We start from the raw sequence: 18633 nt of genomic DNA on the forward strand, positions 1-18633 counted from the left end.
GTCATTATTTTCTTTGTTCTAATTAGTTTCCCTTCCTCAAGCACCCCTTACCCTCTTCTGGCTAGTTCCTTCCTTCTTCCGATAGTACCCCCATGCATTCTCTGTACCCTCTTTCCCCGCTTTTTTCTTAGGATCCCTATCTCCTCTTTAACATGTCATGTCTAGTTTCCTGACCTATGGCACAGATTTTTTTTTTTTTCTGTCCCTGACTTCCCGGATGCTTGCACTTTCTGCTGTGACTTCCTGTTTGGGAAATTGTAGCTCTTCCATCGTGCTGTGATGCTGCATTTCCTGTCTCTAACTTGTGTGTGCAGGGAGCATGCACACAGGAGGCAAGCTAACTCAGGCCCGTGGAGCTGGAGTTACAGATCTAACCTGGGACTGAAGCTCAAATTCTGCCTCTAGGCATGAGCAGTCCAAGCGCCTAAGCAGTGAGGCAGTTCTACCTAGTTACTTCACTGCTTTCGTAAAGGGAACATGCTTTAAAGCTTTAGTTTGTATTTGGAAACTGTTCTAGTTCTTGGCCAGTATGGACCGTGGCAAAGCACACATTTCGCCATGCTCTGTGTCTTAGTACGTTGAGATCATTGTAGAATGTGGTATTTTTAGAATGTTTTTCTTAGAAATTACCATTTATGAATCAAACATAAGATTGTTTTCAAGATGTACTACTATTACATAATCACTCAATATTATTTAATTTTTCTGTGTTAACAGTTGAAAGTAATCTGTTTTTCCTTTTAAACAGGTTGAATCAAGGGATTCTTTGAATAGCATAGCCCTGAAATTTGATACCACACCGAACGAGCTTGTTCAGTTAAATAAGTTATTCTCCCGAGCTGTCGTGACTGGGCAGGTATTGTTATTATTTAAATGTATTGATGTTTGAAATTATTAGGTAGAACTTCTTCATTTTTTACGTAGTTAACAATGTAGAAAATATGAGCATAATATTTTGTGTTCCTGGAATAAATCCTGCTGGCCAGATAAAAGTGCAGGTCACATCCATTAATGCCCTTCTTAAAACAATTGAAAATAATTGTAAGCTGTGTTTCAAATATAGACTTCAGAACTTTTAAAAAGACTTAAAACAGTTCATGGAAATTGACAGAATTCCAGTATGTTTAAAGGTAAGCTGTCTTTCAGTCTAACTTGTTTTCTGTAAGCAAGTTAACAAATTGAATCTTTTGGAACAGTCTAGTCTATATCAGGGGGTTTTGCTTGTTTTTAAGTTTGTCTGTGACCCTTAGCAAATGCCCTGCGTGAGTACAGCACTCTGACAGCTTTCCCTGTCTGTAATGATGGCTGCGCTGGTTGTCCCTGTGTAAGAGGCTTAGTGCCGCTGCTGTCCTGCTCATGTTAACAGTGCTGCAGTGGACACTGTCTGCGTCCACTTGATATACATGCCACAGCATAAATTCTTATCACTGTTGGGCCAAGGAAATACGTATAGTTAATTTCTCTAGTTATTGCCACGTTGTTTTTAAAATGACCACATACAGTAGTATAGAGTTTTGTTTCTGTGCTATGTGCTTGTTTTAATGCTCATTTATAAATTAATTTGTGAAATTAGTCTTAAAGTGTCTATTTTTATTTTTTCATACTGATTACGACATATGATATACTGTTCTACTCTTATAATCTGAATTTTTTTTATTGCCGAAGATCAGTATCAAATAATACTTCCTTATAGAACATTATTTGGCCATTGGTATTTGTTTTTTGAATCTGTATATGAACATTTTCTTACAGATTTTATATGTTCCTGATCCTGAATATGTCTCCAGTGTTGAGAGCTCTCCATCTCTGAGCCCAGTAAGTCCTCTGTCGCCAACATCCTCTGAGGCTGAGTTTGATAAAACCACTGTGAGTACCCTACTTCCAGCTATTCCTGTAGAACTCATGGAATATACATGTTACTCATTGAAGGCATAAGTCATAAACAATCCCACACCAGTCTGGAATTATGATTAATAGGGTGGTATTTATTTAAAGGGGAAAAAACTTACAGATCACCGTCCCAGACAACAGCCCTCTGCGCAATTAGGAAGAAGTCTAGTCGCCGGAACCGGAGCAGGAAGTAAAGAGAGAAAGGAGGGAAGTAGCCGCTTTTTTAAAGGGAAAGAGACCACGCCCCAATGGGCTGGTATCTCAGCGGCTATTGGCTGGAGGAGCGGAAGGACCTCCAGCAACAACTCATAGTTTTCCACTTGTAGTTTCTAAGTTTAGTATTCAAGTTCTCCTGTCCTGGAGTGTGTGTGTGTGTGTGTGTGTGTGTGTGTGTGTGTGTGTGTGTGTGTGTTACTGCTGATGTGGGTGTACATGTATGTGTTTCTGTGAAGTTCCCCCATCGCAGGGTGTGTGTGTGTGTGTTACTGCTGATGTGGGTGTCTATGTACGTGTTTATAGAAAGTACCCCATCTCAGGGTGTGTGTGTGTGTGTTACTGCTGATGTGGGTGTACATGTACGTGTTTATACAAAGAGGGGGAAGGGAGAGAGGAATGGAGAAAGGGAGGGAGATGGAAGCCTTGGGACTAGAAACAATCCTAAATACAATTTGTGTTTCCCACACCTTAGCAATGTACACTTTTGGATGGATAATCTTGCACACTACTTTCCGTGTGCTATCACCCAAGGTCAGGAATTTGCTGCTTGACCTTTTGCAACACTGTTGAGAAAGTTTTTGATTTCACAACATTTTAGATTTGGGGATTGAGAGTGCTCAGTCTGCACTATATTCATTCTCTTCCATAAGATGAATGGAAGGGGAAGTCAGAGTTTAATGATGGATATTAGAGACAAGAACACAACAACTTCAGACACGTTTCTACCAATCAACAGGGGATGTGCCAACCTTGATACAGAAGGAGAAATAGCAAAGAAAAAATAAATGTAGTCAGAGGTTGATTTAGATTGGGCTTCTAGCCCTAAAGTAGAATTGTGTAAATACCAGGAACTTTCCTGACCAGAAACCTGTGGGATTCCCTTCAGACTGTCTGTCTCCTGGCTTAATTTGAATGCTTAACATAAAAAAAAAAAGATCAATTAAAAAAAAGAGAGAAAAAAATCAGATCCCCTCCCAGTGGGAGTGGTCACCTGAGCGGATCCCCTCCCAGTGGGAGTGGTCACCACCATCTGTCCTTTTCCAGGTAGGGGAAAGATGGAGTAACAAAGCCTTGTGACTCAGCTGTCTCAGGTGTGGTACAGAATCTTTCCTTCCCGACTAGTTAAGAAGTAGAAGAGCCATGAAGGATTCTCCAGCTGAGGGCAGGCATCCCCTTCTTCCCAAGAGGCCGCATTCCACAGCTAGAACATTATTTTAAACAGTGATTTTTATAAATTGTAGCTGTATTCTTTGCATAACATTGAATTTATTACTGAACTGAGATATTTTTCCTGATTAACTTTTGTTTTTGTTTATCTGAGGTGATTACATTTCTGCATTTTAACTACTGTTTGGCCAGTTATGGAATTTGGTTAAATATAAGTTTAAAACTAAATCTTATATGTGAGCTAAAAAGTTAAAGAAAGGTATCTAGATGTCACATAAGGATAGGGATTTCATAAACATTCATTGAAGTTCTTATTAATATCACTGATTTAATTAGCTATACTGACTATTATATGTGACACAAAACACACACACACACACACACACACATATATATGATAACTACCAAAGACAGTGATATATGTATAAAGCTATTAAATTGTTTGAGGATATAGAAAGGTTAAGAATATTTTGTTAACTGATAAATTGAACATGCCATTTAACTGTTAGGATCTATTTCTTTTATGTGGTGGACTTGTGAGTAGCATTTAAAGTGTCTTTGAACTTCAATAAACATTTTAAGTAAGTATAAATTTTTTAAAAAGCAACACATGCAGCAAATCATAAAGTAATACAGGGTATACTTTGAACTTTGTCCTCAGTAGCTCAGGTCCTAATTTCGTAGCTCTAGAACTGGAATCAGCCATTAGACAATGGTTCTAGAGAACATAGCCGTCAGAGTCAGAGCTACTTGTTACTGTCGAGTGTGTTTAAGTATTGCTATGTCTGTGTTTCAATATAATTGCTTTTCTTCACAATTCTGTATTTTAAGCACTCAGCTGAGAAGAGCCCTATGAACTAGCTGCAGAAATAACCCATAGTTAGACTGAACTGTGGTCTGATGCGCTGCAGATGGGCACAGATTGACTTTTGATTTTGAAGTTTAAAGTATGCTTCTGGAGCAGGGGTGTAGCTCAAGTGTTCCCCACCCACGTGTAGGGACCAGAGTTCAGATCCCCAGAACCTACTTAGATGCTAATTCGGCATGTAATTCCCACCACAGAAGGCACAAACAGGAGAAGGGAAGACCAGACACCTGGATGAACTCTGAGTTTGATTGAGGCATCCTTCCTTCTTCCGTGAATAAGGTGGAAAAGCAATAGAGAATGACTTGTTGTTGACCCTGTGCCTCAGGGCTCAACATACACAAGTAACACATGTGCATACCTGAGTGTGCCCATGGACCTGCAAACTTCCACGTGTAACACACACACACACACACACACAGCCATATACACAGTGGAAAAATATCCTTCCAATGACTGTCTTCTTGCTTGCTATATCTAGATATCACTGTCCAGCTTTTCCCTGTCTCTGTACACTGGCATACACATCTCATGGATGCCACCTTGGTGATATCAAAACCAGTGGTTAAATTCACAAGCGGTTGCGTATTTGTGCTGGGATTGGGAGGGATGTAAGTCACTTAGATTTGAATGCTTTTTATGTCGGTGTGTGTGTGTGTATGTGTGTGTATATATATATATATGTATGTATATATATAAAATACATATACAGGTAGGTATAATTCATTCGTATCCTTGTATTATAGGCATTTAAAATGGAAGTTTAAGATGTATTTAAAATCTTCATTAAAAGTAAAAATGCCATTATTTGTTACACTTTGGGGAATTTATCTAAAGAATGTGGTAAGAAGAAAAGAGAACTACTACTTACTGGGAAGTTTATTTATTTGCCATTGCTTATGCCTTTATTTAGTTTCCTAACGCACATTGTTGTGTGTGTGTGTGTTTTATTTTGCTTTGTTTAAGACTCCTGATGCTGTCCATCCAAAAGAAGCACCTCCCTCATCTACTGCCAGCAGTATTAGGCCTGCAAGAGTTGTGTCTTCAACTTCTGAGGAAGAAGAAGCATTTACTGAGAAATTTCTCAAAATTAATTGCAAATATATCACCAATGGCAAGGTAATGAACAGCATCGTAGTTTTTACTAAGCTATGAAAGCTTGACGTGTGCATTTAAGTCAATAATGTCAGCCATTCGTGAGTATTTATACAAGGGTTTGAGTTAGAATGGACCTTGCCCATTAGAGTCTGATGATCTGTAGCAGATATACATAAATTCACTGAGACAAAGCACATGTCATGGTTTTTTCCTAGAATATTAAACACATCTTTAAAACAGCAGCATTGATGATAGTAGGAGTGCTAGCTTTTGAAATTTAGTATAATACAGAAATTGAAAGATAACTCATCTTTATTCACTATATACTATATGATAGAAAGTATTTAGGTGTGTTCTTCAATCTGTTAGAATAGGAATAAACATTCCTACATTGGGAGCAAGTATGTTACCTTTTGGAGTGCTTTGGTTTGTTTGTAAATACTTGGAGAGAGTGTAGGTTTCAGTTAACTCATTTCTGATTTGGTCCCCTGTGGTCAGAGAACATCCTTACTCCTATGTTAAGGCCTACTCTAGGGTGGCTTATCTCCTGACCCAGAATATCTTGACAAATCTTTCTTGTATTCTTGAAAAACACATACATTTTGCTTCGATTTTGAAAAATATTTTGAAATATCCATGAAATTAAGTCAGGTGATGCTAGTATTCTTCTGTATCTCTATTGATTTCTTATTTTTTCTTTAAATTAATGACAAGGATGTGAAACTGTTTCATTACAGATTTTTTGCTTTCAGTTTATAATTGATGAATTTCAGTGTGCTATAGGAATGTAGAAATGTTTAGGATTCTCACTGTCCTGATGAATTGACTGATGGTGAAATGCCAACATTGACCTCAGGATCTGTGCCCTGCCTGATGTCCATGTCGTGGACACTCCTATAGCCGTTTCCACCTCCTTTGGGAAGTGTTAACATGGTATCCTTTCCTGTACCCTCAGCCTGTCTTTGTAGGGTGTGTTTCTTGTGGAGGGTGTACGATTTTAGACTTTTAGTCAGATGAACTTAAAATGGTCAATTCTTGAGTTTATCATAAAATTGACCTTGAGGAAAGAAGCCTGACGGTTTTAGCTGGGCATCCTTTTAGGCCCTAAGGATAGATTCCAAGAAAGTTAGCGCAGATTAATTAATCCAGTGGGGAAGGCGTCACCTACTTTAGTGCAGAAAGTAGAAGCAATTTAGAATGCCTTCCAGTAGCGTTGATGTGGGTGGAAAACTGGAGCCCTAGTGCCTGACTGTACTGTGTGTAAAGTAGATGGCCAGAAATCAGAGAAGAAATAGCAGAGGCATCTGGACTCTGTTTTGAAGTTGCGAACTTTGAGGATTGAGAAGTTCTTTGTTTTTCCACCCTAGGGCACCGTCAGCGGCGTGCTGCTAGTCACACCAAATAATATAATGTTCGATCCACATAAAACAGACCCCTTGGTTCAAGAGAATGGCTGTGAGGAGTACGGCATCATGTGTCCAATGGAAGAGGTGATGTCAGCTGCCATGTACAAAGAAATTTTGGATAGCAAAATAAAGGAGTCGTTGCCCACGTAAGTGTGCTGGTGTGCTGTTCACTGAGCCTTTCTTTTCCTTTCCTTTTCTTTTTTCTTCCTACCTTCCTTCCTTTCTTTTCTGTCTTCTTTTTAGCATCTAGATAGTTGACCTTTCTCAGATATTCTTATTTTATTAGTTTTATTATAGATGATGCTCATTTTTTCAGTAATGAAGCCACATTTAAGCACCATTGACTAGTCAGTTCTTAGCGTGCCTGGTATATAGTTAGTACTTGTGTTGTATTTGCTTTTATTTGGTCAAAGAACCAGATATTTGACAAGTAAGCTGTAGTACTCATGTAACTCAATGCTTTTCAGCTCTTTGTTATTTAGCCAAAAATAAAAAATCCAGCTTAGTGTGTATTATTAATGTCCATGAAGGGACCTAAAACATAGCATTGGGTTTGGGGTGTGGCATGGATAAGGCCTGGCATCGCAATAGCCAGAGCAGCTTTACATTCACGGTTACGGTTATGGTTACAGTTGTCCTTCTGGAATGCAGATCGCGAAAGAAACAACCTACAGGTGGCACTAATTGAGAGTTGAACTGGAGATGTGCTGATCTGGGGATCTGTGTGATGTAATATAGATGTGAGACCACACTTCTAGGCAAAGCCTTTAAAAGCAATGTGTATACCAAGTAGTCGGCAGAAATGTAAAAGACTTGGAGAGAAAGGAGATAGCATTCGAGGGAAAGCAGAGAGTAAGAGGGTTGATGTGTAATAGAAAGGAAGTCCCACCTACTCCGCATGTGACTGGCAACCACTTGAAAACGGCTTAATCCTAACTGGTAGCAGATGGTTTACAGTCTTATTGCCAGTTTTAAAAAGGAATTATAACAGAAAAAGGAGCAATTATTTTTCTTGGGTAGTGTGAACGCTGTTAGGGTAACCCCATCTTGGAAAAGGGTCCATTTCAGCCTCAAGTGACAGGTGCTCTGTGACTTGGTAAAATAATCTTTAGAAACAAATAATTTCTAGAAAAAATATTCTAAACTACTGGTTGTATTTTTAAGTTGTCAGTCAGAGCCGATTTTAGGAAAATAAAACAAGACCTCAAACAAACCACAGTCACTGAGGTTCAGTGTAGAAATGACACAGATTGAAGGACTAGCTCTGAAGGGAAGGAGGAACGCCGCTCAGTGGTGCCATCTTGTCCTGACACTGAGTTTCTGAATGATCTTCTGGGTAAGGTGTGGCTGCGCTGCAGGAAGACCAAGTGCTCTTTGCCTTTAAATGACCATTTTATCAATCAACACATTTCCTGGGAAGAAATGCCCTTAAGTTTTGGCTTATGTGTTAATTGAAATCAAGGTTTGGCTTCAGACAAGATGAGTGCAGCGAATGGTTTTGCAGGGTAGTATCTTGTTTACAGAAGTAAAGTAGAAGATGCTAATGGTTTGCTTCTTTGTAATGTTTGGGGAATTGATTTCTAAGGTGCTGTTCTGAACTGTGTTTTGTTAAGTGCTACTAGCATTAACGTTTAGCCATTCAGAATATTAATATTAGGTTAGAAAATTCACCTAAATGCTTATCTTTTTTTAAAAATTTTTAACAGCTAGTCTCTTGATTCTGTTAAATGTATCAACAAGATCACCTGAAGCTTGTGTCCAGTTCCTTGACCCTGTTGTTGCAGTTTAAGTAAATCACCAATAGATGGCACCATTTCACATTCATTATCGTCAGTTAGCTGCCTGTATTTCTTGAAAGATGAATCCAACAGAGAAACCCTGTCTTGGAAAACCAAACAAAAAGATGAATCCAGTAGAGACAGAAGGCACTTGAACTAAATGTTTAAAATATTGACATTTTACACATCTCACTTGGAAAAGTATATGTTTTGTTACAAAAACTTGAAAACCACAATAGTTAAATAAGAAACTTAATCAGCTTTAATATCCACAGAAGGCCACTTATTCTGTGTTGATTTACTTTCTAGTCTTTCTATCTGGCATATTTCTGTTCTCTAGCCATATATGGACAAATATTGATGCTTTGCCGTTGAGACTACAAATAATTTCCATTTATTATGAAGCAGCTTTAATCATCAGTCTAAATTGCTTATTTCTAGAACTTCCCACTTGTGGACGTTGGTATTTACCTGACAGATGCTAGTGATGGTGAAAATGAGACCTGGCTGTAAAACATTCATCTCTGACTTCTTCGTTCTTTAACTGAATAAATTCTCTTAGAACTGTTCTGAGTTACTAGCTTGGGATTTCCTTTAAATGTTGGGCCTCAGGTTGCTCTTAACCTTTGCGTTATAGTTTGTATTTTAGTTTAAGTTCATAAAAATAAGCACTGCATATGAATGTGATAGGTTGAAGTAGCCAGTTTTCTGTGTTCTACCAATAAAAGTTTTAGTTCACTATTATAATTTCATCAAGAATTTAAGTTATCAAACTTGGTTGTAGGTTACTTACAGAGAAATCTTCCATTGATGTTTCCCCAATAGTAAGCAGTTGATGAAAACTCTTGATGTATGTGGTGTATGTGAAGAACATGGTATTTCTATTTTTGTTGAGGACTATACTTTGCCTATTTTGAAATGCTTCTTCTATGATATTTTTTATTTGGTTGTGGAATGTAAAATGTTACAGTTTTAATGTCTAGTAATTTTTAATTTTATTTTATAACAGAGAACTAGATCAGTTGTCAGGAAGGGACTTCTGCCATTCCAAGAAAATGACAGGCATTGCTGCTGAGGAAACGGACTCACGAGCCCGCGATCCAGGTAATGACAGTGCCAGCACAGCTCCCAGGAGCACGGAGGAGTCTCTCTCCGAGGACGTCTTCACCGAGTCAGAACTCTCTCCCATTCGGGAGGAGCTCCTCTCCGAGCCGCGGCAGGATAAGTCATCCGACGCGTCCTCAGAGTCTGTGCAAACAGTCAGTCAGATTGAAGTGGAGTCATTGGCAGTCAAGTCAGAGTCTCCTAACATTCCTGACCACGTTAACTCCAATACTAAACATTCTTCAAACCAAGAGGCTTTATCTCATGAAACTGATTTAAGTAGTCTTGAACTCGCCACTAAGGAAGGAGATAAGGCTACAGAAAAACTTGAAGTCTCAGGCCCCAAAGAGCAAAGCACAGATGTAAAAAGTCATGGTGACCAGGATTCTTCTTTCCGTCATGAAAATTCACTACAGCAGGAGGGAGGCGAAGGGAGTGTACCTTCTGGAGAAGCAGTGGAACTTAAGGAAAAGCAAACTGTTCATAAGGATAGACAGGGGAAAGAGCAAAAGCGGGACTCAGAGACTGAAGTGGAGGAGCTGCGTAAACTCTGGAAAAGCCACTCGATGCAGCGAGCCAAACAGCAAAGAGACAGCATCCAACAGGCGTCCCAGAAAGAAGGGAAACATCAAGGTGCACCCGTGGACGGACGTGTGGATGGTAAGGGTTAGGGAGGTGTGAATTCAGTCTGGTGTTCTGCACGTTGTTTTCTTCCTTCCTCTCTGACCAAAGGCTGCAGATTAGGTCTGTCAGAAAGACTGTCAGATGGTTCTTGAGTGACGTCACTCTGGGAGGCGTGTCAATGCAAGGCCTAGTCTCTGAACATCCCTTTGTTTAACTCCCTGCATTCTCTGTAGTTTGCCTTATGATGTGCACCTACCCTGTGTAACACATTGATTACTCTACTTTCATAAGGTCTTGGTATGATTTTATCATCGCATATTTGACATTTGAATTACAGTTTATAACTGCCAAGGTTTTAATATATAATTTTTTAGAAAACACCGTTGGACACCGTTAGGATTCTTTGTCCACATGAAAATCCCGCCTCTCTTTGCTTAGATGGTTTCTTTTAAAAACAAGCATGCAGGGTGATTAGCTTCCTTCCTTAGCTCAGGTTTTTGTTGATATGAGAATTAGCATAGTAGCTTCTGCTACGAATGTACTGAGCCCATCTGTCGTACACTGTGGCTCAGATAACTTGGTTACATTCTCAGTTCTGTTGCAGAGTTGTTTATAAATTCTCATATAAACTCTAGTTACTACTTTAATTTCATATTTTTATTCTACTTCAATACAAAAGTTAAATTTACCAACTTACTGAAATACACAAACTAAATTTACCATTTTGACTTTTTATTATGAAATAGACATATCATAAAATTAACCATTTTAACCATTTTGAGCTCTACAATTTGTGGCCATCAGCATATTCATACTGTTGGAGACTCCTCACTGCACGCGTCCTGAAAGCACGACTGGAACTGAGCAGTGAACTGTCGCTCCTGCCTTCCCCGGCCACCACCAATATGTGCTCAGGGTTGTCCTTACTCCAGCCATTCACATAAGACAGCCACAAAGTTTCTGTGTTACGTCTCATTCAGCATCATGCTTTCACCATTCATCTCTATTAAAAATGTGCTTGAATTTGTCCTATGTTTATTATTATTATTATTATTATTGAGATTATATAATATAATTGCATCATGTCCCTCTAAGCCTTCCCTTATGCTCCTTCTTGCTCTCTTTTAAAGTCATGACCTCTCTTTCCATTAATTGCTATATACAGACTGGGTAGGTAATACTTATGTGCTCAGGAATATGTATATATACATACGTGTGTGCGTGTGTGTGTGTAAGAAAAATTTCCTTTTCTTGGAAGTCCAAAGAATTAACATTTCTGCATATAAGTGTTGTTTGCCAGCAGTTTCAGGGTGTCTCTGATTAATGCTAAGAAAATCCAGTCATATGGATAGTATTGCAAATCATCCTGCAGTGAATAAAGTTTGTATAAAAAGGAATCCCTTGTAGGCGAATGTTTCTGTCCTGTTAGGTCCTGCAGCCGTTCAGACTCAACGAAACATAGAGGTTTATATTAATTATAAACCATTTGGCCTATTAGCTAAGGCTTATTATTAACTAGATCATACAAGTTATTTTAATACATAATTCCTGTCTATGTTTAGTCTCTTGACTTGATACCTTTTCTCAGTGAGGCATTCTCATCTTGCTTGCTCTGTGTCTGGCTGGTGACTGACTCTCTCTCTGTCTTTCCTCTGCCCACAATTCTAGTCTGGTTTCCCCACCTGTTCTTCCTGCCTGGCTACTGGCCAATCAGTGTTTTATTAAACTATGAGCGACAAATCTCTCCAATGTATAAGGATTATTCCACAGCATTTCCTCATTTTTTTCTTTTCAACACAAGAACTCTGAATCTCACCTCCTTTGTTTAGTTTTTTTCTTGACCATTATTCATAACAACTTGTAACCAATACTCTAAACAATGACAAACATCCATAATCCATTTTTTGGGAATGTGGGCATAGTTTTCTAGGCTACTTCCTGCTGTTTCGGAGCGCTGATATTCCTATGGGGAGTCCAAGAAAATTTAAGATTTTAATCAGGTCCTGACTTTAGTATTCTGTGAGGCTAGACCATCTCAGCCAGCAGTCTTGAGGCTGCTCTGGCTGTAGAACTCAGAGGAAACTGCAACAAAGGTGCTCTGAAACATTGGATCATCAGGGCCATTCATCCCCATTTGAGATTTTTCAGGGCATCTTCCTTGACCAAACCTTATTTTTCTTATCCCAGAATGAATCCACAGGCTCTCATTTTCTATGGAAACAAAAGCAAAATCTTTTCTCCAAAGTAACATATCTTTTGACTTGAATTTTTAATTTTTGAATTTTGTTTGGACTAATCCACCAGCATTGAAGTCAAATGTCTTTTAGCAGCTATTGCTCCTTCCTCAGCAATAAAGCAATTCAAAGACAACACAATAACATACAGTATCCAGACTCTTTGTTTATTTTCCATCTTTATGTGGCTTTTTTTCTTACTCTGTTTCTCTTTTAAGGACTTTCTCTCCCAAACCTATTTATATTTTTAAACACAGTGTAAACTGTTTAGAGGTTTGTTTTGTTTGTTGTCTTTCGTCTTATTCTGCCTTTACTGTATGTGTCTTTTTCTGACCAAACGCTGGAGTGACATGACTAGGATTAAAGCTGTGGCTTTGGCTGTTCCACCCATTTCTTAGCTTTTTGAGAGTCTAGCTTCATGGAGGAGGTACTGGAAGAAGTCACATTTATTGCCGCAACTCTGTGGAGTATCTAGGTCCAAAGAAGCCTGATGGTGGCTGCTCATAAACACCATTTGGTGGCAGAGCCTCTTAAAAGCACTGCGAGGTTTTTGTTGCTAAAACTGAGTTAGGAAGCCTCTCTTAAAGGAGCCATGCCTCTGTTCACCACCAGCAAACAGAGCCCACGCAAGAAATGCTGCTGGACCAAAAAGCCATGTTTGACTTTGTTCTTGTCTGTTTAGAATCCTTTTTTTTTTATTTTTGTGGAAATACTTGTGAAATGTTTGGGCAGTATTTGTAGCACAAATAATTAAAATCCAGAGACCGATATTGGGGTTCGAACTAAAGATCAGAAAAGCAAAACAACCAAGCCACTAGAGAAGTTTTACCTCTACCAAGGCTGGGTGGCTGCAGACTGAGCTCTGAGGCTCTGTTTCCTCCCATTTTTACATTCCCTCTAGTGCTGGGATTAAAGGTGGGAGCCACCACCACCTGAATCTGTTTCTGCATTGATCTTGTGTAGCCCAGGGTGGCCAACTCACAGAAATCCCTCTGCCCCTGTCTCCCAAATCCTGGGCTATAAAGATGTGTGACACCACTGCCTGACCTCTAGTGGCTTAGATCTTCAGGCAAGCTTTATTCATTAAAACATAAATAAAGTGTCACTGTAGCCCCTCCTTTCAGTTTTTGGATGGTTATTTTGTGAGGGGGCAGTAATTCCCGTATACTAGAAGAGGAATTGCCAGATCACACAACTGTTTGCTTTTCTGAGAATCCACTTGTTTTCCATAGTTGCTGTGTGTCATTTCATCTCCCCAGCAGTTCATAGAGGTCTGGCCCCATCTGACGTGCTGCACTTCCTGGTAATTGTTTGTAATTCCAGCACCTTGTAGACACCGCAAGAAGACTCCCTTAGTGCTGAGGCCAGCCTCGTCTGCCCAGCAAGGGAATGTCTCAAAAGCCTAAGAAATAAGAGTGTTCTTTAGAGACAAGGTCTCTTCTGTCCCAGAAGGACTTGGTCCTCCCTCCGTCTTCCAACACATGTACTACAGACTCAACATTCAGCTTTTAAAATACTGAATTTTCTTTGTATCATCCCACTAAGATACTTTGAAAACCTAAGATTATAGTTATTAGGTATTAAGAAATGCATTTATTCAAAGCAATTTCTTTAAAGGCTGAATATTTTTCTACAGTATTTTTTTCTTTATTCAGAACACAATGAATACTTATTAGGAACATTGTCAAATACAAGAAATTATAACACAATTTATAAAATTATCTGGAATTTATTACCAATGATGATCAACTAGTATTAACATCCTTACAGATCTTTGGAAGGCATTTTGGTTTTGATTGATAATTGAGTCTATGTGTACATACAGATTTGAGTATAAACTCAAGATTGTACTGTATGTATTGCTTATTGCTTCATTTCACTTAACATTTGTGTGGTATTCACTTTTGTATTTACATTATAGTTTTGTCAAAATGTGGTTTTATCGGTCTTACCATTTATCCAGCCATTTACCTGTTGTTTGTAGCAATTTAGACTGTTCAGATGGTTACTCCCTTTGGTGTAAGTAACATTGGCATTAAGATCTTTATATAGAGTATTTGGTTTATGTATTTTTAAAAAATCTTTGAAAAGGGTTAGACACTAATTTCTGTTCAATTAAATATATAAATATAAATATATTAAATATATAATTTTATAGGCTATGATAATTTATATTTAATAGATTATTATAGCCACATGCCAAAAGAAGAAAATAAGTAGGCACTTCGATACAGCTTTCTTTGAGTTGTACCATTGGTTTCCTCTTTTTAATAAAACATTAGTTTTAAATGACCATTTTTGTAGCAATAGTGTATAATGTGGAAATATTAAAGCTTTTTGAAATTTATTATTTTATAAGATGGAAGCATTGTGATAAATAGTAAACTGTAGCATACAATAATGGGAAGAACAAGAGCGGCCAACATTCCTCCTTTTAACCAGTGGCTCACGCTGGGGCAGGCAGGTTGTGCACTTTGTGCTTTCCTTCCGGGGCGGGGGGTGTCTCTACAGCACACTTTCCTCAGGGACTGCACTGAAGCAAGCTAATTCATGTCCGTGTTCACAGACTTAATCCTACTGTCAGACTCCAAATAATGTGTGCCTCTGGTTGGAGATAACTTAGACATAATTAGCCGTTCAACGTTGCTCTGCAGCTAGTGGTATACTGCTGATTTCTCACACCTTTGTTTGTATGCAAAGACTGGAGATTACATTAATTTTTATATTTGAATAGCCATATTAAAATAGCCACTTACAAATTCTGTATACTGACTTAGGTGTAATTTTAAAAGATTAACAGAGAATCTACAGAATGCTTTACAGATACATGTAATTCGGCATAGCTGTTGTTAACAACTTATTGAAAAATCTGAAATTTTGCATTTTTCCTAATAGCCCTCAGCAAAATTTTAGTTCACTAACTTGACTCTTTCAGTTAATCTTGCTATTTCAGTAACTAGATCTTCCATGCCAATAAATAAATAAATAAATGTTAATTAACTGAATATGTGCAAGTACCAGTAAAATACATTATTTTATAATTCTGAACCAGAATGTAAAGTTACTTCATCTAAGACACTTGGGTACCCTTTCTGACTGAACGAACACTGCCTACATAACCCTTCCAGGGTCTTCGCTTCTAAAGGATAAGAGAAGGCATCGACTACACAAATTCCTGTGTCTCCGAGTTGGAAAACCGATGAGGAAAACCTTTGTGTCTCAAGCCAGTGCTACGATGCAGCAGTATGCACAGAGAGATAAGAAACATGAATATTGGTTTGCAGTGCCACAAGAAAGGTAAATTAAAAACGTCGAAACTTCTGCTTTTCTTACAAGATTCTTTTATAGATCACAACACCAGAATCAAAGTCCTAAAAGCCTCTATTTCCCGACTAAAAGTAAGTGGGCATGGTGGTGTACATCTTTAATTCCAGCCCAGAAAGGCTGAGGCAGGACAGTTTGCCCTGCACAGTCCCGGCGGTCCTCTGCTATAAGTCAGCAAGGTGGTTTTAATCTATGGAAATGAGCTACTATCTGATGCCTCTTAGTTTATGCCTTTAAAAGTTTCAGATTTAGTTTACTGAAAAACATTAGAACATGAATATTTTAACAGTAAAGTACTTATATAGTATCTTAGACTGAAGATTCATGAATGTATCAGCACAGCCTTCTTGAAGGATGTATAGTTTTTTTTCTGTTTTGAGACAGGGTTTCACAAAAAAGACTTTTTATGTAGAATTATTCATAGCATCATCGCCAAAGTTGATAAGCCTGAGAGTGTTTATACTTTAATAACGCCCTCCTAAAGAAACTGAATGTGTTAGGGTATTCCCTTACTTCCTGGTTGGGAAAACACCCCTGAGGCAGAAGACAGTTAGGTTATCTGTAATGCATTCCTGCCAGTGGAGAGCTAATCAAGTGGCAGGTGCAGGAGGAGTGGTGCATCTTGGAAATCCCATAGAGTCCGCACTTCCCCTCCTTCCCAACCGCCAGATACACCAGATAATGTGTGCTTCCTTTTTAAAATGGGAGTTTAGTAATTAAAACAGTTTGATTTGCACAATTCACTACTTGAAAGAAACATCCTAGAAAATAAGAGAGTGGGATTAAAGTGATTATAGTAAAAATGTAACTGTTCAGTGAAATCTAACGTAAAAAAATCTCATTTTTATTATTCTTGGTTATTTCTTAATCTTTAGATGTAGTTTTGTTTTTAGTGTTGTTCTTGGTTCCAGACCTAAGTGTTGTAACCTTACCTGGGAAAAGGTTGTCAGTCCTCCTAATACCAATACTGCGTCACCATCTCAGTACCCAGGTTAGAAATTTCATTGCAAGTCGTACTTAAGATGTACCTTGGCTTTTATTAATATTATTATTATTGGAATTTGGGGCATCATCATAGACAGAAAACGTAAGAGAATTGTTGATAGTGACTAATTGCCTGGAAGGTGAAACTTGCTGCCCTTCATATGCCAGGTGTCACATAACATTTTAGATCATGAGGTGGACGCATCCTTCTTAGAGCCGTTGCTATTGGTTGGTCCATGTTAGCTCAGTTTTGTAGTTCACTTCTCCATGCTAACTAAAGCCAGGAAGCACGTAGATGTTTGATCTTTGAACATGTTTATTGCTAGTACAGCAGCCAGTACAGTTGACTGTAGTTATAAAAATGCCATAAAGAGGAAGCAGATATGGGAAGATTAGATCACCAACCACTGAAGCAAGGATTTACTGTGTCCTGCCGTTTCAGTTTGGATGCTGTGTGAGTTCCTTCCCAGTACTAGCGTCTTTAGGTAGGAAAGCATCACACTGCAGTTGGTATAGCGACAGGCCTTCCAATGAGTGCAATATGTTTTTAGAACTTGACAAATGATAGCTAAATCCGTTTTCAAAGAAAATGTCTTCCTGATAGTGGGCTTTACTGTTTAATAAAGTCTTCAACTTCTGTCAAAACATTTTACAAATGCAGTCTTTTAACTTTTGCTAATAGCAGATAATACTAGGCCTATTAATAACCATTCGCTCTAACAGGACAGAGCACTTGTATGCCTTCTTCATTCAGTGGAGTCCGGAAATCTATGCAGAAGATACTGGTGAATATACCAGAGAGCCTGGGTTCATAGTCGTCAAGAAGATTGAGGAGTCTGAAGCAAATGAAGATCCTGCAGCTGACGCAGCAGCCAGAGAATGGGAGGTAAGAGTGAGACACCATCAGCTCTGTTGGCTTTCTTTTGTGTGATTTATGGCCTTATGGTACTCCACAAACTGCAGAATCCATTTCACAAAAGCAGGTTTTTGAAGGCCTAGCTGACCATCCATGCACACACGTGTTTTCTGAATGCATCTGAGTGGTAACGTAATGCTCTCTGTCACTCAGCTTTTACATTAAAATATTGGATCTTTAAGGATAAAGTAATTTTTAGATGTATTTTAACATATTTAAAGGAAGACAACATGGCTAAAATAGAAATAACATTAATTGCTATTATACTGTCATAAAAAATTTCCTGTTTGATTCATCTGTCATTTTTTTTTCTTATACATGAAAGAATGCTCATTTAGTGCATTTAGAAAAATTAGCCGTCATGTCCAAGTTTCACACCAAGTAAGCATTGTCTTGACCTGAATTCAGTGATACTAAGGTGAGGGCAGGAAGTTGGTGCTAACTTTATATTAAAAAAAGTTTTTATGTGTTTAAATTTAATGAATTTTTAAGCAATGTCCAAGTTAATACTGATAAACTCTTTAAAAAGCCTCCCATAGATTAAAAAGTATTAAGATTATGTGATTTTTTATATGCTTTGTCTTGGAACGTTGATAGAATAATAACGTTTTTATTATTTTGGTATTTTTATCTTAATCTCTTCTTGATGTTTTTAGAAAACAGAGCAGATGCTAAAATGTGATAATAAATAGAGTTGGATTTTATTATCCATTTGGTTAAAGCTTGTGACTATTTGTGTAATATGAATTTACTGTGCATGCACTTGGCATGTATAATGATTAAGGTATACATGCTCCTAGCATGTATAAGGGTTAAGATGTACATGGTGTGTCTTCTGTTCAAGCTGTGTTCCTGATTTTTTGTCTAACATTGTGTGTTATGTACAACATTCATTTACTATGTCATCAATATGATGAAGGGAAAGAAAATATATAGTGTACATTTATTTCAATATTTCAATAAAAAGTATTAATCTTAATTCTAGCTCCAAATTAGTAATGGCCTGAGTTACTATCAGCAGAATAGA

General features: G+C 38.1%; 1 protein-coding gene across 6 annotated transcripts in view; it reads left to right on the top strand.

The window, feature by feature from the left end:
- Positions 1-18633, top strand: part of Oxr1 (oxidation resistance 1) — a 348145-nt gene that overhangs the window by 300973 nt on the left and 28539 nt on the right. For all 6 annotated transcript variants that reach the window (XM_057791396.1, XM_057791394.1, XM_057791398.1 and 3 more), the window contains 7 exons: positions 749-856; positions 1753-1866; positions 5105-5257; positions 6604-6788; positions 9430-10184; positions 15511-15679; positions 17414-17576. In XM_057791396.1, coding sequence (XP_057647379.1) covers positions 749-856; positions 1753-1866; positions 5105-5257; positions 6604-6788; positions 9430-10184; positions 15511-15679; positions 17414-17576 — 1647 coding nt within the window. The remainder of the gene's footprint in view (positions 1-748; positions 857-1752; positions 1867-5104; positions 5258-6603; positions 6789-9429; positions 10185-15510; positions 15680-17413; positions 17577-18633) is intronic.

This window comes from Chionomys nivalis, chromosome 17 (assembly GCF_950005125.1).
Source record: "Chionomys nivalis chromosome 17, mChiNiv1.1, whole genome shotgun sequence".
NCBI lineage: Eukaryota > Metazoa > Chordata > Mammalia > Rodentia > Cricetidae > Chionomys > Chionomys nivalis.